General features: G+C 42.0%; 1 protein-coding gene across 2 annotated transcripts in view; it reads right to left on the bottom strand.

The window, feature by feature from the left end:
- ttc7b (tetratricopeptide repeat domain 7B) overlaps nucleotides 1-20,108 on the bottom strand; it is a 355,708-nt gene that overhangs the window by 59,304 nt on the left and 276,296 nt on the right. For both annotated transcript variants that reach the window (XM_043696948.1, XM_043696949.1), the window contains one exon: nucleotides 9,391-9,593. In XM_043696948.1, the coding sequence (XP_043552883.1) occupies nucleotides 9,391-9,593 (203 nt within the window). The remainder of the gene's footprint in view (nucleotides 1-9,390; nucleotides 9,594-20,108) is intronic.

Here is a 20,108-nt window from a genome sequence, read left to right as displayed (position 1 = left end):
CTTCATCCCCTCCCCCACTCACCTATTGTACTCCATGCTACTTTCTCCCCACCCCCACACTCCTCTAGCTTATGTCTCCACCCTTCAGGCTCTCTGCCTTTATTCCTGATGAAGGGCATTTGCCCAAAACGTCGACTTTGCTGCTCCTCGGATGCTGCCTGAACTGCTGTGCCCTTCCAGCACCACTAATCCAAAATCCTTTCATAATATGGAGACCAGAACTGTGCATGGTCAAGAGACAAATATTGAGAGGTAAGATGTGTCCTGAGTGCAAAATTCATCAGAGCAACCACAGAAATAGTAGAGATCTGCAGTTCAGTAGTGAGTTTGGATACCACACTTCATTCCATTTTGACCTATGCATCCTTGGGCCTTCCAAATTGTAGAGCCCCTTTCCCCATGTTATGTGACAACCTGCCCATTCTCCCGGTCTCCTTTCAGTCTTCCTTTCCTCCTATGACCTGCAAGTCTTAAAACCTCAAATTTAAATTCCCACAACTACTATGTCTCGGTATACCTTATCTTCTCTCCTATTCTTTTCAACCTTTTTGGTGCTCTGCACTCTGGTCTTCTGGATTTCCCCAATTTAAAAAAAGGACAGCGGGACTGCTATTCAGCCCAATTCCAAATATGTCATTCAAGCCAAGTTACATCTGTATTATGAGCTTTATCCAGAAAAAGCACAAATCTACACTGAGATCTCTTCTCCACTAACCGTCATCTCCGTCACTTGTGTATCCCTGACTTGCAGCTCTCCACCACTGTTCTCCAGGTCTCCAGTTTCCAAGGCTCTAAGCTTCACAATTCCCTCCCTAACTTTTCCAATTCCCTACCTAACTTCTCCACCATTCTACCTCACTTCCTTCCTTTAAGAATGTGCTTAAACATTCCTCTTTCTCCCAGCTTTCAGTTACCTATCCCCAATATCTCCTTGTGGCTTTGGGGTCTCTTTCTTTGATAATGCTCTTGTGAATATGGGCTGGTCTACTATATTAAAGGCACAATATAAATGCAAGTGATTGTTATGCTTTCTAACCTCTGTTTGAAATGCAGTGCAATTAAAATGTTGCCGATGACTTAACTATATAGGTATAGTTCATCTACAAACACCTTGCTTTAATTTTAATAAGTTCAAAATACTTCCCTCTATTAGCTAGTGTACTCATTTGCTCCAGTTATAATCTGTGTTAAGTTTCATTTTAGTGATCTTTCACTTGCTTCAGGTATACTTACCCATCATAGTACACTGAAATTCAATCCCTCATTCCTTAAAACTTCAGAGAGCCTGTGTAACCATCCCTTCTCCCTCTTGCTCAGTGCAGGGTTTCAGACTAATCCACAATCTTCCTAATAGTGGAAGCAACGAAATGGTCAATGAGGAATATTCTCATTTGTAGTGTCATTAATGAGTTATTAAATTGTCCAGGACAAAATCACACACTGAATCTGGAGAGACCGACAAGTAAGTGCTCATTTCTTATATATGCTTCAGGCAAAAATGGTAGCTGATAACAAAATTTAATTTCTCTAGAAGGGGCCTGGTACTGAATGGAAAAATATCCACAAGAGAGTGGATAAAAATGCTGATTAAATTGCATTCAGCTCTGAGCTGAACAAAACTCAGAAATCATTATGGAGTTTCCTTAAAGCAAGCACCAATTTCCCTGCCCCACAGGCTCAATGTGTCTGACGTTCTTACATTCATCACTTACATTGCTTTTCTACAAAAGGCAAGTCAACTCTTCGACAGAGTTTCAAATCAAAGAAATGGGACTTTTTTTTCCTCAGATAAAGACAAAGCGTGCTCAATAACCACATGAAAGTTGATTGATTCAGCCCTGCTTTCTGAATGAACAGAAATTTCCAGATGTTGGCTTTTTTCTCAAAAACCATATCTGGGAACACTACAACATGGGTATGTTTACAGGATACTGATTCACTGTAAACTCACGGAGGTTGGGAGGATCAAACGGTGGCAATGTGTGGTGGTTACAAGACATCAGATTTAATAACTGCGTAACTAGGTTAAAAAATCTTACAGGGACTTAAAAGGCAGATGTTGGCAGTACCAAATTCCTAGCTGACAGACAAGAGAGAACACATTAACTTATATTGTCATCCCAGAAGCATTGATAAATCAGGAAATGGAATACAACAAGAAATGGATTAAATCAAGAAAATCAGTTATCAGAGAAGTGGTATTTAGTAAACTCTTGAAATTGTAGATTAATAAGATTAACGAGGGTGGCACGGTGACCCAGTGGTTAGTACTGCTGCCTAACAGCACCAGGGACCCGGTTTCAATTCTCTTCTTGGGTGAGTGTGGAGTCTGCGTGGAGTTTGCACATTCTCTCCGTGTCTGTGTGGGTTTCCTCTGGATGCTCCTGTTTCCTCCCACAATCCAAAGATGTGCAGGTTAGGTGCATTGGCCATGCTAAATTGCCCATAATGTTAGGTGCATCAGTCAGGGGTAAATATAGGGTAGGGGAATGGGTCTGGGTGGGCTACTCTTTGGAGGGTTGGTGTGAACTTGTTGGACCAAATGGCCTGTTTCCATACTGTAGGGAATCTAATCTAAACAAAAGTGCCCAGGTTCTGATGGACTTCATTCCAGGGTCGTAAAAGAAATGTCTTGTGAGTTAGTTGATACTATGATGTAATTTTTCAAAATCCCCTTGATTTAGGGAAGGTCCATTAGATCGGAAGATAGCCAAGTGCAAATTCTTCATTCAAAAAGGAAGACAGAAAGCAGAGTTCAAGGGCTAATTAGCTTAATATCTGTTGTAAGGAAAATAAGTTCAAGATAATCAGGAAGAACATGCTTTTGCGAAACAGAAATCATGTTTATGACAGAAATACTGGAATTCTCGGAGCAGGTAACATGTGCTGTGATGTACTGTATGTAGATTTCCAGGAAAAAATTGATAAAATGCCAGTAAAGGTTATTACAGAAAACAAAAGCTCATTGCGTGAGGTTTAGTATGGAGAAAGGATTGGCTGGTTAACAGGAAGCAGAGGGTAGGCGTAACTGTCAGTATTTGTCTTGAGCGGTATACCACAATTTTGTTTCTGGGATCTCAACTGTTTTCAATTTATATAAATGACTTGAAGGGATTCGAGGTATGGTAGCTAAAATTTGCACATGGACGCAGCTAGTTATGAAAGGAAGTTGTGAAGAGGACATCTGCAGTGGGATATAGATGGGTTAAGTGAGTGTGCAAAGATCTGTCAAATGGAGTATAATATGGTAACGGGTGAACTTGCCCACATTGGCAGGATGGTGAGAGATTGAGAAACTCTGAGATGTAGAGAGATCTGTGTGTTCCAGTGTACAAATCACGAAGATTAGCTATGCAGGTATAACAAGCAATTAGGAAAGCTAATAGAAAGCTATCGAGTGCAGAGCTGAATACAAAAGTAGTGAGGTTATGCTTCAGATATGCAAGGCACTAGTGAAACAACATCTAGAGTACTGTTCACAATACTGGTCACAGTGATTGTACTGTACTTTTAAGACAGATTTGTTTCAAGTGACCCGGGTCAAAAACACTCACTCCCTCTCTCTGTCTCACTCATTTCAGCTGCTGTGTAATTCCATCCTTTCCTGCTTTGATTTTAGATTGGCTCAGTCTACCAATTTCTCTCTCGCTCTCTACATCTTTCACTTTACTGAGCAGAAAACACCTCCCCCTAAAATAAAGCAGTAGCTTGTTCTAGGCCCAACAGCCTGCTTGTAGGAGGTGTCTGAGTAGTTATTTGTGTCGTATTATCAGTTCCGATCCTTCTTCAGCTCGTCAGTGGATTGACTTCACAGTCAAGCACTTGCCAGGGGTGCACCTTCTGCCTGTTTGTGCATTCCCGAAAACTGGATTCCTCTGACCCTGGATCAGGAAGTCTGCTTAACAGCTTCTGTCTGTGACATTTTCACTAACCAGATCCATTGCAAAACAACGTCTCCCCCCATTCCAGCCATAAATATCAGTAATCATGCTCAGTTTTCACACTGACTCTCAAATGAAAGTTACAGGCACAATAAAAAAGGAAAAGGAAACCATGCAAAGGACAGCTAAATGTGAAGAAAGCAAAATTAAAGAAATGAGGTATGAACTTGCATTTATACAGCAACTTCATGGAACTTGGATACTGTAAATATGTTTCTCAGTTACTGAATATCTTTTGTAGTGTAGAAATGGTAACACCCAATTAATTCCACAACCAGCCTTGAAATAAATAGCTAAAGAATACTTTAGTCATGTTGACTAACATCCCTTACAAACCCACTGACTCCCGTAGTTTCCTTGACCATACATCCCCACATCATGTTTTCTGTAAAGACTCCAATCCATTCTCGGAGTTTCTCCGTTGCATGTTCTTATGACACCAGTTCCCGACCTCTGAAAGGTCCACATTTTTCCTCAAATGAATATCCCTTGCCATGGTTGACAGGATTCTTAGCCAGATCTGGCCCATATTTCATAGTTCTGCGCTCACCCCTTCTCTTCCCTCCCACAACAACGATAGGATCCCTTGGTCCTCACTCTCTATCCCATCAGTATTCACATCCTGAGGGTCACTAGTCTGCATTTCCACCACCTCCAGAAGACTGCCACCACCAGATACATATTCCCCTCCCCACCCTTAGGTTTCCGCAGAGGCTGTTCCTGCTGGGACACCCTGGTCCACGCCTCTTCCATTCCCAACACTTCCTCACACCCCACAGCATCTTTCCATACAATCACAGAAGGTACGACTTTTCTTACTCACTATCCAAAACCCCTGACACAACTTCCAAGTGAAGCAGCAATTTACTGGTATTTCACGCAATCTTGTCTAGTCTATTCTATTTGCTGCTCACAGTGTGGTCGCCTCTACACTGGGGAGACAAAACACAGACTGGGTGACCACTTCTAGAACACCTATGTTCTGTCTACAAAGATGATCCTGAGGTTTCAGTTGCCTACTGCTTCAATACACCACCTGCTGCAGGGTCCCAGTGAAGCTCAACACAAACTGGAGGAACACCACCTCAGATTCCATTTGGGGAACTTACAGCATGCAGGACTCAATATCAAGTTTAACAATTTCAAAATGTGAATACCTTCTCTAAGTTCGTTATTGCACACAATACCCCTAGGTCCTGTTTTGTATGGGTTGCTCCCAGCATAGTCAACTGATTGACGTTAACTTTGTTTTTCTCTCCACAAGTGCTGCCAGACCCACAGAGTTTCTCCAGCACTTCCTGTTTTTGTTTCAGATTCCCAGCATCCACAGTTCTTTATTTTATTATTCTGGCAAAGTCACCTCAGCTAGATGGGTAGTTAAGCAGATTTCATGCTGATTGGGTTAGCTTCCAGGAACCTCTGAGCTGTCATCTAACTAAATGCAGCAATTCTATCCTCATGCTAGAACTGCAGACTCAGGAAGTATTGGATTAACAATGGCTCTGGTAGGAGACAAGAGTTGGATTTAATTGAGCCAACAGAAGAGCCTCCCAGCGAGTTCAATCCCAATCGGGGAATTTAAGTCAAACTTCATTATCAGGATTGGGTCTTTACTCCCTTTTTTTCTTCACAGGCACCTTTTACTTACACTTTATTTTCTTCATGTTGAATTGCTTACATTGACATTTTTTAAAAATCTCTAACATCACCCCAACGTATAAGGGGGGGGGGCCTAACAGCAACAGAAGGACATCCTGAAAACACCTCCAGAACAACCATTCAGTGGCCAGGTTCCACGTGATTTCTTCTGCATCATGTATGCCAGATGTTAAGAACAATCAACATGTTAGCTTTGAAGTCAACCAACTAGGTGGTACAGAAACTGAATTTGCCGGACACAGAGAGACATGTCACTGAAACTCTTCAGCTTGCATTCATCTGGATAAATGCAAGAGAGTGCCAAAATTTCAAATAAACTCTTTTTTTCCCACAACACACTTTCTCTATGGCAATGCCTTGCCCAGCCAGAGTCAACTTGCTGATCAATCGACATCATTTTGCTTGTAGTAAAATTGTTTGAAATTTTACCTTTGTGCATTTGCCCTAATCACTTCAACACAAAAAGCTTCAGCAACATGTCTCTCTGTTAAGTAAGATTTAACCAACTGACTAAGCAGGGCTAACTGTTCCAAGGGTGGCCTTTTGATTACCCTTTTAAATAGGAACAGCTGCTACCTAACAAATACCATTAATATTGGTCAAGGAGGACACTGCAGATAACGAACTGTGCATTTACAATGACCACATGTTAAAGCCAAGAAAAACAATGATGTGGAGGTGCAGGTGTTGGACTGCGTGAAAAAAAAGTCAGAAGTCATATAACATTAGATTATAGTCCAACAGGTTTATTTGAAATCACAAGCTTTCGGACTGCTGTTCCTTTGGATTTCAAATAAACATGTTAGATGATAACCTGGTGTCTTGTGACTTCTGACAAAAACAAAGTTTGAGGAAACGTTAGCTAAAGGTTCAGGTCCAAGAAGAAATAAAAGTTTAGTGTCTGCTGTTTTTCAGAAAGGCTCTTAGTCAGTTCACAAATCAATCAAGGATTGGCCCATTTTCTTATCCTATAAAACAGGAACAGATCTGACACCTAATAAAACTCACAAGCATACAATTAATATTCTCAATTAGGTCTGTATGGAAACTTTACTTGCAGGATTTTAGGGAAAAGGTAGGGTGTGGAAATCATTGGACAGTTCTTTCAAAAAGCCAAACAGGATGATGGGTTAAATAATCTCTTTCTGTGCTCCAGGTTTCTATAAATGTCAAAAAAAGGCTCCTGCGTAGGCGGTAAATGTACCTTTTGCGAGGGTGGGATTGGTGGCCTATAAAATTGAAGAGGCCCACGTTTCTTTCTTTTGACAATCAGCTAAAAGTTATTCTATTTTTAAAAATTCAATCTGAAGAATGGAGTGACACCAGCAAGGCGGTGTGTGTTGCCTGGCCTTGCTGTCTGTAGTTTTTAAAAAATTAAATATAGTGTGGTTTTTGAGGCCATTCCGGCTGGCAACAGGAGTCAAATTTACATCCTGCATTTAAGGAGAATTCAGTGAGTGTGAGGTAGAAAGGAACAGAACGATCTATTGATGTGACAGTAAGAACTAAGGGAGAACATAAACACTGACACAGGCTGAATGACCTGTTTCAATGGTATAACGTCTGTGCAATATTGAGAGACTAGGGTCATAAGTCAGCTGGATCACGTCAATGAACTAATTGGTTTCTTGCTAACACAATGGTTCTATGGCTTCCATGGATTCAGGAAATTAAAAATTACCATTTCACACACTATTGGGACCTGAACTGATCAGCTCATGGCAGCTAGCCCAGTACTACATTGTAAATAGTGCACATTCACAAATATCAGATACAACTTCCAGCTGACTTACCATTTGAGATTTTACAAGCATCAGTAAAACATTTCTGGGAAAAATTATTTACAAAAATGATCAATGATTAAGAAAACCATTGGCAGCTAAGCATGTTACTGATCTAATCCAGGTGTAATGCAGTTTAGAGCAAAACTCAGCTAGGACAGGGAGTAGACTGAATGCCCATAGAAACTGCTGGTAATTCAGGATTCAAGAACATTTATGTCAGGGTTTCTCCATGTGTTAAAGATTGACTCACACTGGGTATTATTTCACAGACCAGGTGCCAATGCTTATGCACTGGCTAAAAAGGTATTGGATGCCAGAATACAGACTGAGGGGTACAACTCTCAAACATACGAGAGCCACCTGGTCAAGTCTGAAGCAGAACATATCAAGGTGCAACAAATCCTGGACACCATTCAGGCTTGGGTTTTTCAGGGGTAAATTGCATTTGCAGCAAACAACTGCCAGGCAATGACCACCTGCCACAAAGAAGAACTGAACCACTGCCCACTGACATTGAACATCATTACTTCACACTGAATCCCCAATATCAATCTCTTGAGGGCTACACCAAGAAACTATGGCATCAAGACCAGGTCAGAGGCAAGAAATACTCAGCAAGTAATACTCCCCAAAACCTGTCACCATCAACAAGGCACAAGTGTAATGGAATACTCCCTATTTGCTTGGATGAGTGCAGTTCCAATGACACTTAAGAAGCTTGACGCCATCCAGGACAAAACAGCCCACTTGATGGGCATCACATCTTCAAACATTCACTTTCCTCCACCACCAATGCTCAGTAGCAGCAATGTGTACTAAATGTAAGTTGCAGTGCAGAAATTCTTAAAGATTCTTTAGACAGCACCTTCCAAATCCATGACTGCTTCCACCTAGAAGGATAAGTGCAGCAGATACATGATAACACCACCACCTTTCAGCTCTCCAAGCCATTCACCATCCTGCCTTGGAAATATACTGCCAACCCTCAATGTTGCTGGGGAAAACCACGTAACTCCCTCCCCAATTCCCTCAGGAATAGGGAATCTGGAACAAGGTGACATGACTCTGGAATCCAATTAAGCCAATTCAAACTGTATAAAGAATTTGTTTTCTGGGTGCAAAGAGTTTCAGAATATGAATGTACTATTTTAGCAGATCAGAGATTCAAATGGAAAGATTTCTTACCTAAATTTTCTCACATTTTCCATTTGCCAAAAACAAATCTCACAATTTTCCTTATTATGAAAATGATACTTGCAGTTACAATAGTACCCAATGACAATGAGGAGACTGTCAAATGACAACTCAATTATCAACTACCACACAACCTTATTTATAATCAAAACAGTAGATTAGGTTTAATCTTTGAATCCGTTATAGACAGTTTGTTAGGTCACTTTGATAGCCAGATATGTCGGTGTGGGCCTGGAGTCATATGCAGGCTGCACTGAGTAAGTAAGGCTGGTTTTGATCCAAAGAAAATTCAACACCATTCTTGTTTGACAGCAACTGGACTGGTTTGTCACTTCTGTTGATACCATATTTTATCTCTGGATTCTCAAACAGAAATCATTCCCACAGCGGAGTAATTGAATCAGGCAGGATGTAATTTGGTGTCTTTTCCTTTTGAAACCATAAATTCTGTTGTTAACATGTACATATTGCTATTAAAATTTCTTGTGCACATTTACAATAGTAATTGCCAATGTACACTTGTCACAACGTAATCACATCTGTACATTACTGATCGCTACAGACATAACAATGTTTTCATTATAAAAGTGAATATAAAAGTTTACGATGAAGACATTAACAGGAATGTTAGTGATGCTGCTGATGGCACAACAAAACTGGATGGAAATAACGTTACCAACACTTAAGCTGGAGATACAAAAATACTTTTTAATTGCATGATTATACATTACAACTAGGCAGAGACATTTTGGGTTTTAATTTTCAGGATACGTTATCGGCTTCCAAAAACATCCACAAAAAAATTCACTTACCAGTCTTTGCATTGTCTTGACATGAGTGGGACTGATCGACAAAGCCTCTTCATACCAGCGCTTAGCTTCATCAATATTCCCTCGGAGTTCTGCAACTTGACCACGCATGAACAATACGTTGTGAGATGTGGGGAAAAGGTTAGCTGCCTCCTGGATGCATGCTGTGGCCTCTGTAGGCTTTCCCATTCCAATGTATACTTCAGCTGGAAAGTAAATTAAAATGGAGCTTAGTAACACTGCATATTCCCAATAATTTCCACATCTCTACTGGTAGGATCTGAGTTAAGGAACTGTGCAGATCCAATGCAGCTAGTTCACTCATTCGCCATTCTTCATGGTATGATTCTAGGCAGGGTGAGTAAAAAGAATGAGAGGTGGGTGTTGTCTTTGAAACATACAAGCTTCTGAAGGAGCTTCACAGCAAAGATACTGAGTAATAGTTTCTCCAGGAAACCTAGAACATATGACACAGTTTCAGAAAAGGTAACAATCTTTGAAAACTGAGATGAGAAAAAATGTCTTCAATCAGAAGGCTGTGTATCTTTGGAATATTGTGAAAGCTCACTCAGGGAATCAAGGGATATAAGGACCGGTCAGCAAAGTGGAGGTGAGGCAGATCACCAGCCATGATTGCACTGAATGGTGGAGCAGCTTCAAGGGGTTGTATGGTCTTCACATGCCTCTATTTATTACTGAAGCTCTAAAAAGGGCAGTACAGCTGGTCGTGAATGTTATCACATCAATCTCCAGCCTGGTTAGCGACCAAGAATGAGAACCTTTGACAATCCAGTAGCATTTATGCAAACTGGATCAAGTAAATGCTGCCTACTTGAAAACGTTTAAGGGCATTTTGGCTAGAACTCCAGAAATCGCACTTAACTATTAAAAAACCTGAAATTCCCATTATAAATCACATGAAAAAGGCAGACATTTGGTGTCTGAGAGACAACACTTAACACATAGACGAAGATACAGCAGAGACACCTAGAGCTTTATAAAATCACAATTCATTTATTAAGTACTGAAACAAATAACACACACTTATAACTACTACTGATATCTCAATCACCTGTCTTTCACTACCGTGATGTCTGTAACTAAACCCAAATGTTATTACCCAGGAGATTTCTTCAAGCTTTTTATTCACAAGTCTCTGTGCCAACTGCATGACTTACTTGGAATTATACATGCATATGACCAATCCTGAACTTATTGTCCAAATGCATGCCTTCTTTGGACTTATCTGTGCACATGAACAATCCAAAATGTTTTATCCAAATGTGTACCTTGTCTGATAGAGCCAGCAGCTCCTGGTATCCTGCAGTTTTAATTCTTAGCAAATCTAATTGACTTAGCATACTTCTATTCATATAACAGCCCACCGTTAGGCTGCTTACCAGTTCCTGTTATCTTCAGTTTTATCAAACATTAGTCATTTTATTATTACTGCTATTACTTCAACTCAATATCACATTCAGCATCGTCCTGAACCTTTCTTTGCTAAGGCTGATTCTGCAACCTTACCTGGTAGCTCATTACAGATCACACTGAATGGAAACAGTTTCTTGCAAGTGTTCTGATTGACAAACTAATGTTCTGATTCACCTTCATGTAGCAAATTATTAAGACAGGATTAATATTAACCATTAGCCAAGTAATACTTCCTACACTTTCCTGGAACAGCCTCTTCATCTTCATCCCCTCTACTCTGGATTAACCTTCTGTGCAGCTTTTTCCATGCAATTATGCTTCTTTTAAAATTTGATGACCACCATAGAGAGTAGTCTGCCTAATCATTGATTACGTTAGTAAAAGCCTTTGACACAACTTTGGGGGATTAACATCCCACTGCTCTGCCTATGCAACTCAACGTATCTTCAATGCGTTCAAAATATTTATCAACATCACTGATTGTTCAAGTAATTCAACTAAAGAATCTGATTTCAACAGAACAGTTTAGAGCAAAAATGGTTCAGAGTGATTGGTTACAATCTGTGGCTAATTGGCTGGCCTTCACTCAACAGATTATTGAAAGAGAAAGTGAGGACTGCAGATGCTGGAGACCAGAGCTGAAAAATGTGTTGCTGGAAAAGCGCAGGCAGCATCAAAGGAGCAGGAGAATCGACATTTCGGGCATAAGCCCTTGAGAAAAGGTGGGGGGGGAGGGGAAATGAGGAAGCTGGAGAAATCTGCATTCATCCCTTGTGGTTGGAGGGTTCCTAGGCGGAAGATGAGGCGCTCTTCCTCCAGGCGTCACTTGCCATGGCGATGGAGGAGGCCAAGGACCTGCATGTCCTTGGCAGAGTGGGAGGGGGAGTTAAAGTGTTCAGCCACAGGGCAGTTGGGTTGGTTGGTGCGGGTGTCCCAGAGGAAAGATTATTGAAAGAGAGTCAACATCTTCCATCAACAAGTTTGAGAGAACTATGTTTGGTGAAAATATAATCCAGCAACTCCACTAACATTACAACTTCAGCATTGTGTCTGGCTCAAAAGGGATAGTGTTATTGTTTCTGGAGGGAATTTCAGCAGCTTTGTTCTGATGGTGTTTATTTTCACTTCTCAACATTCTGATGTTACATGCACTTTTAGAATTACTGCACCATAATATTCAAAAACACCATTCACTTTAAAAGAAAATGTTATGCTAGAAAATGTTACAGCTTCCTTTACAGGTAAAGAAAGAATCCAAATCTTGATTTCAGAAGTAGGAATGTTTTACTGCAGTTATGCAGGGCCTCGCATGGCACCAACCTGTAACAAGGCATGCCTGAGGTTTGGTTCTCCACACTACTGAGTTAGCTGATCCCATCTAAGAACTCACAGGGTTACGATAATTGGCTGCACTGGACCCAGGCTAAGAGGCAGAATTAGAACTGGAAAGAAGTGGGCTCCTGCTCCTGATCAATACACAGAGACTCTTGTGGGAAACTGCACTAGTCTATGGATTTTGATTGTCAAACTCAAGATGAAAATTGTGCAAAGTCGCACAAATGCAGTAGTCATCACCACAGAGCAGGAGAGGCTGTCGTGAGCTGTGACATCACACTGGAATTACAGCTCACTCTGTAAAACTATAGATACAAGTACTGGAGCCATAGCCCATCCTGGAAAAGATCAGTCCTTGCCTGTGGAACCACTGCCTACTCTGGGGGAAAAAAGTGCTGGTTCTCGGTGTGGTACACAGCCCAGCCTGAAAGTGTCAGCAATACCAGGAAAATAAACAAGAACAAAAACTGCTGGGGAAACTCAACAGGTCTGGCAGCATCTGTGGAAAGAAAGCAGAGCCAACATTTTGATTCTAGTGACTCTCCTTTGGAACTGAAAGCAGCCAGGAAAAGGTTGGCAAATTATGCAATTGTACCAGCCTCCACCACTTCCTCTAGGAGCTCATTCCATACACATTCCACCCTCTGCGTGAAAAAGTTGCCCCGAAGGTCTTTTTTATATATTTCCCCTCTCACCCTAAACCTATGCCCTCTAATTCTGGATTCCCCCACCCCAGGGAAAAGACGTCATCTAATTACCCTATCCATGCCCCTCATGATTTTATAAACCTCTATAAGGTCACCCCTCAGACTCTGACGCTCCAGAGAAAACAGCCCCAGCCTATTCAATCTCTCCCTATAGCTCAAATCCTCCAACCCTGGCAATATCCTTGTAAATCTTTTCTGAACCCTGTAAATGAATAGGGAGGGTATGGAGGGATATGGGACGGGTGCTGGCAGGTGGGACAAGATTGGGTTGGGATATCTGGTCGGCATGGACGAGTTGGACCAAAGGGCCTGTTTCCATGCTGTACATCTCTATGACTCTATGACTATGCGAAAGACTGGGCTGGGAGTAAACAATAAGTGAACATGAAGCCCAAAGGGAGAGAACAACAGTTGGGCAGACAGGAATGGTTAATGTTGAGCTGGGGAGAATGAAATGTTGCTAATAGGGTCCATTAATGGGTGAAAACAGGTTGGTTCGATGAGAGCAGTCCATTTGACGAAAAGGACTGCTGTGTGGGGTTTAGGATAAGAACATGGGAGAAGGTTCTCAGGCCCTAAAATTATAGAATTTATTATGGAACCCTGAAGGTTGCAGTGTCCCTGAGCAGAAAATGAAATGGACGGGTGCTGGCAGGTGGGACAAGATTGGGTTGGGATATCTGGTCGGCATGGACGAGTTGGACCAAAGGGCCTGTTTCCATGCTGTACGTCTCTATGACTCTATGACTATGCGAAAGACTGGGCTGGGAGTAAACAATAAGTGAACATGAAGCCCAAAGGGAGAGAACAACAGTTGGGCAGACAGGAATGGTTAATGTTGAGCTGGGGAGAATGAAATGTTGCTAATAGGGTCCATTAATGGGTGAAAACAGGTTGGTTCGATGAGAGCAGTCCATTTGACGAAAAGGACTGCTGTGTGGGGTTTAGGATAAGAACATGGGAGAAGGTTCTCAGGCCCTAAAATTATAGAATTTATTATGGAACCCTGAAGGTTGCAGTGTCCCTGAGCAGAAAATGAAATGGTGTTCAGGGAACATGGCGGTGTGTTGAAGTGTCAGAAGTTCAGGATCATTTTTAAGAACAACATGTAGGTGTTCTTGAAAGCGGTCATCCAGTCTGCATTTCATTCGCCGAATGTAGAGGAGACAACATTGTGAGCAGCAAATACAATAGACTAGATTGAGCGAAGTGCAGGTAAATTGTTGCTTCACCTGGAAGGTGCGTGTGGACCCTTGGATACTGAGGAGAGAGGAATTAACCATTAGGTGTTACATTTTCTGCAACTGCATGGGAAGGTGCCATGGGGCTTTTGGGGCTTGTTAGGACTGGACTAAGTTGTCCTGGAGGGGATGGTCACTGTGGAAGGATGATACGGGTGGAGAATATGTAATTGGTGGTGGCTTCCTGCTGGAGGTGGCAGAAACAGCAGCTAATGTGGATGCTGGTGGGATGGTAAATGAGGACTGGGGGACTTTTTTTTTATATAAACAGGATAAAAAGAAGCCCAGGATCAAGGGTCCAGCACAAAAAGAGTGGCATCACACTTAAAACACAAGTTCATTGGTTGATGATTGCTACTAATTTGACTATCTCTTATTGGTTACCTTCAGGTTGAAGGTAAATAGGGGAAATATTTACAGGCTACAAACTAAACCATCAGTAGGAAATGTTGAAAAATCAAATTAAGAACTAAGTAATTAAAATAGCGATTTGAGCAAAACGGCAGATCATAACTGTACGATGGGGGAGCTGGTGGACCCCAGTATGGTTTGCAGTGACCACATCTGTAGCAAGTGCTGGTTGCACAAGGAACTCTGGCTTCTGGGGTGGGAGAGCTGCCTGGACACTGTGTCTCAGGAGGCAGTCATATCCTTTAGATTAACTACCTCAAATTCAATCTGTGTTCAGGGACAGGAGGGTGTGACTACCAGCAACACAGGTACAAGGATCCAGGAGGTAGTGCTGAAGGAGCCTCAGTCCCTGAGCTTGTCTAACAGGTTTGAAATTCTTGCCCCCGCCGTGTGGGTGAGAGTGGGAGGCTGTAGGGAGGAGCAGCAAATTGACCATGGCTCAGGGAGCTACTGAACAGCACGGAGAAAAGGGAAATGTAGTTGTAATCGGGGTTAGTACAGTCGGGGGAATACATATTGTTTCTCTGTTGCCAGCAACGCGGGTCCTGAAGGCTGTGTTGCCTGCCTGGTGCCCAGGTTCAAAATATCTCATCTGGGTTGCAAAGAAACTTGGGAGAGGGAGAGAAAAGATCCAGTTGTTATGGTCCTTGTAGGTACCAGTGATATAGGTAGAGAGAGGTTCTGCTGAACGAATATAAGCAGCTAGGGGATAAACTAAAGAGCAGAATCAGAAAAGTAATTACCTCCGGATTACTACCTGAACCACAAGCAAATTGGCACTGAGTCAAGAAGATTAAAGAGGTGGTTCAAAGATTGGTGTTGGAGAAACAGGCTCGAATTCATGGGACATTGGCACGATTACTGGGAAACGAGGGAGCTGTTCCAACGGGACGGGCTCCACCTGAATCATGCTGGGACCGGAGGGCTGTGGATAGGACTTTAAACTAAACAGTGAGGGGATGGGGTTCAGTTGCTTGGAAAATAATGGAAAACGTTAAAGGAGGGGGCACCCAATAAAAGTTATTACAGTATCCAGAACAAGTAATTGGAGAGACACTATGGAAAGGGTCAGGAACCTAACTTCAGGCACAGCAGAAAAAGGAACAACTATGGGAATAGGGCAGTCAATGCCATACTGAGGGTGTTGTACTTAAATGCACGCAGTTAATGAAAAAAGGTAAATGAGCTTGTAGCGCAGATTGGAATTGGCAGGTACAATATCGCATGCATCAGAGAGATCTGGCTGCAAGGGGATCAGGACTGGGAACCAAACATCCTGGGATACACATCCTACCAGAAGAACAGGCAGATGGGCAGATTGCCTTGTTAGGAAGAAATGAAATTAAATCAATAGCAGTAAGGCATAGAATCAGTGTGGGGAGAGCTGAGGAATGTCGAAGGAAAAAAGACCCAGATGGAAGCTGTCTACAGGCCTCCTAGCAGTAAACAGCATATAAGGAAGAAAATAAATCAGGAGATAGAAATGACATGTAAGAAAGGCACTATAACAATAATCATGGGGGCTTCAATATCCAGGTGAACGGGGAAAAATCAGATTGGCAGCGGATCCCAAGAGAAGGAATTTGTGGAATGTCTATGAGGTGGTTTCTTTGAAGCAGCTGTGAACAGGTAATTCTGGATTTGGTGATGAGGCAGACCTGATTAGGGAGCTGAAGGTGATGGAACCCCGAGGGGCAGTGAGCAGAATATAACAGAATTCACCCTGTAGTTTGAGGGGGAGAAGCTGGAATCAGAAGTAACTGTATTAGAATTGAGTAAAGTTAACTACAAAGACATGAGGGAGGAGTTGGCCAGAATTGATTGCAAGGGGAGCCTGGTGGGGGAGATGGTGGAGCCGCAATAGCAGGGGTTTCTGAGGGTAATTCAGGAGACACAGCAGAAATTCATTCCAAGGAAGAAGAGACGTACTCAGGGGAGGATGAGGCAACCATGGCTCATAAAGGAAGTCAGGGAAAGCATAAAAGCAAGAAAAACAACATACAATGTGGAGATTAGTCCGGAAGCCAGAGGTTTGGGAAGCTTTTAAAAACTAGTATAGAGGATAGCCATAAAAGCAACAATGGGATAGATGATGCAATAAGACAGCTAGCTAAAAAATATAAAGAAGACTGCAATAGTTTTTTTTGATATTTAAAAGATAAGAGAGAGACAAGAGTGGACATTGGACATCTGGAAAATGAGGTTGGAGAAGTAGTAACGGGGAAAAAAGAAATGGTGGAGGAACTGAATAGGTACTTTGCATCAGTTTTCAGCATGGAAGACACCAGCAGCATACCAGAACTTCAGGAGAGTTAGGGGGCAGAGCTGCATGTAGTTGCCACCATGAAGGGCTTTTTTATCCTTGTAAATTGCACTGTAAGAGTTTTCAATTACCTGATATCCAGCTTGGTTTTAAATGGATTGTAACATGAAGAGAAGACTGAGAAGCAAAGAGTTTTATGCCTTTGAGATCTAGGGAAAGAATGAGTTGGAGTAAAAGATAATTATTTCCACAGTAAAGCCAATAACAATGCTCCCTTGTGGTCATCCCAATTTTAGTACAGCCCTTATATCTCCTACTCTTGTGCCTGAATTATGTGCTAGGCTCAATCCATTATTTTAAAATAAATCTAATTTGACCTTTATGGCAACTTCAGCTGCCTGGATCCTAAGTTCTGGAAATGCATGTCTCTCTATGTCTTTTACTTTCTTTAAGATCTTCCTTAATATCCTGAATTAAGCTTCTGTTCTATTATGCCACTATATGGCTCAGTATCAAATTTTGTTCAACTGCAATCCTGAGGTGCACTTTGGAATGGTTTACATAAAGTGCTGAAAAAATACACGAGATTGTTGTCTTTTGGCAACACCGTCAGCAGATCATTTCAATTTATATGCTGTACTATAAGACCAAATTGGAGCAGAATTAAGCCATTCAGTCAATCGAGGCTTCTCTACCATTCAAAAATGGCAAATTTTGTTTTCAAACCATTCTCCTGTCTTCTTCCCCTTACACATCAAGCTCTGTCTTAATTGCCCTCAAAGACTTGGCCTCTGCAGCAATGAATTCCACAGATTAACCACCCTGTGGCTGACAAAATTTTTCACCTCAATTTTCAACTGTTGGTCCTTCACTCCGAGGCTGTGCCCCTGGGTCTTAGTCTCTCCTACTAGTTGAAACATCTTCTCAGAGTCCACTCTGCCCAGGCTTCTCAGTATTCGGTAAGATCTCCCCATCCTTCTAAACTTCATCCAGTACTGACCCAGAGGCCTCAACCATACCTCATATGACAGAGCCCTTCATTCCCAGGATCATTCCTGTGAACCTCCTCTGGACCCCCTCCAAGGTTGGCATATCCCACCTATCCACTCCACCCTCTCCTCCCTGACCTATCACCTTCATCCCCTCCCCCACTCACCCATTGTACTCTATGCACTTTCTCCCCACCCTCCTCTAGCTTATCTCTCCACGCTCCAGGCTCACTGCCTTTATTCCTGATGAAAGGCTTTTGCCCGAAACGTCGATTTCGAAGCTCCTTGGATGCTGCCTGAACTGCTGTGCTCTTCCAGCACCACTAATCCAATATCCCTCCTTAGGTATAGGGCCCAAAATGCTCACAACATTTCAAATGCTGTCTGACCAGAGCCTTATACTGCCTCAGCAGTACATCTCTGCTCTTAAATTCTAGACCTCTCAAAATGAATCTTCACTACTGTACAAGGCTGTTGCACTATCTGTCTGATTTCAAATCCTGCATAAACTATATTAAACTTCTAAAATCAAAACTAAAAACATTCTGCTTGCGACTGCTAATACTAACTCACTCTCCATGGCGCTCCAATCAGCTTGAATACATGAAGACTGGATAGTATAGGTAATAGGTAAAGTCACCATACTCCTACCAGTCTATGTTGCTCTCTTAGAGAGAGACAACTTGTGGTGGTTTAACCTGAGGGTCACCATGCCTCAGATAAGGGGAGATGTTGAGAAGGAGAGTGGTAACTTCAGCTGTTGGTTAGTTCAGCTGGCTGGATGGCTGGTTGGAATGCATTGTGATGGCAAAAGTGTGGGTTCAATTCATGCAGGGTAGGAGATGGCATTAGACGGAATTATAATTATGACAGACACAAAGTCAGAATTGAAGGAGTGCTGATATCATAAAAGGCTGTAGGAGATTATATATAGACAGGGGGTGAGACCACCGAGGGATTTAGACATACAAGTTGGCTTATTTCCCAATAAATACCTCCTTTCCAGATTTGTTCTGTACTTCAATCATAGAATTATGACTCACTGAAATATGCATCCACAATGGGATGGAAGAAAGTGCTTTTGGTTAATATTTAAATGCTTCATGATGAATACGTCATCTTATTACAGTGACACATACAGGAAACTAAAATCTCGGTGAGTTGGGAGCTGCCAGAGTTTCACAGAAATCATCTACATAGAAGCTGATCAGAAGGTGTTTACTTCCTCCGTATGTTCAAACTGATTATTTAACTTTCTCAGAGCTGGATATCTTTTGGCAATACGAGTATTCCATTCGACAAGTACATTTTAAAAAATATTTTGTTTGAGAGTTTTGTCTTTGCACCTTTCCAGAGTAAGGAAGTGAATTTGAGATGAGATCCCCACTGCCATAACTATTCTAAACCTACCTGGTTTAACATTTAAACAAAGCCTGGCTGTTAACTGTCAATTAGCATTAACCTGTGAAGACCCCCTTAGCAATGCCTTTATCAGTCAGAATCTATTTGTCAGGAGAAAATGAGGACTGCAAATGCTGGAGATTAGAGTTGAGAGTGTGGTGATGGAAAAGCACAGCCGGTCAGGCAGCATCCAAGGAGCAGGAGATTCGACGTTTCAAAACATCCATTTTCCTGCTCCTCGGATGCTGCCTGACCAGCTGTGCTTTTCCAGCACCACATTCTCGATTCAGAATCTATTTGTCAACCAATCAGCACTCTCATTCAGCATCAATGTTGATTTTCCCCTTCAATTTGTACTCTTGTGAAATTAGCGTCTTTTTACAGCAATGATCACATTTTAAAATGGAAAACAAGTGGGAGATATTGGCAGACTATTAATGTCACTGGACAAGTAATCCAGAGTAATCTAAGGATACTGGTTAAATCTCATCATTATATCTGGCAGAATTTCCATTCAATTAATAATGAATTCAAATTCAATTATTAAAACTTGAATTCAAAGTTATAGTCTCATCAGTGGTGACTATTATGTTAGCTGAAAATGTGTTGCTGGAAAAGCGCAGCAGGTCAGGCAGCATCGAAGGAGGAGAATCGACGTTTCGGGCATGAGCCCTTCTTCAGGAATGAGGAAAGTGTGTCCAGCAGACTAAGATAAAAGGAAGGGAGGAGGAACTTGGGGGAGGGCTTCCATTGCCAGACCATAGCAACACGACGGCTGGAGGAAGAGCGCCTCATCTTCTGCCTAGGAACCCTCCAACCACAAGGGATGAACTCAGATTTCTCCAGTTTCCTCATTTCCCCTCCCCCCACCTTGTCTCAGTCAAATCCCTCGAACTCAGCACCGCCTTCCTAACCTGCAATCTTCTTCCTGACCTCTCCG

This window comes from Chiloscyllium plagiosum, chromosome 10 (assembly GCF_004010195.1).
Source record: "Chiloscyllium plagiosum isolate BGI_BamShark_2017 chromosome 10, ASM401019v2, whole genome shotgun sequence".
Lineage (NCBI taxonomy): Eukaryota > Metazoa > Chordata > Chondrichthyes > Orectolobiformes > Hemiscylliidae > Chiloscyllium > Chiloscyllium plagiosum.
This window is presented reverse-complemented; position numbering and strand designations above follow the sequence as displayed.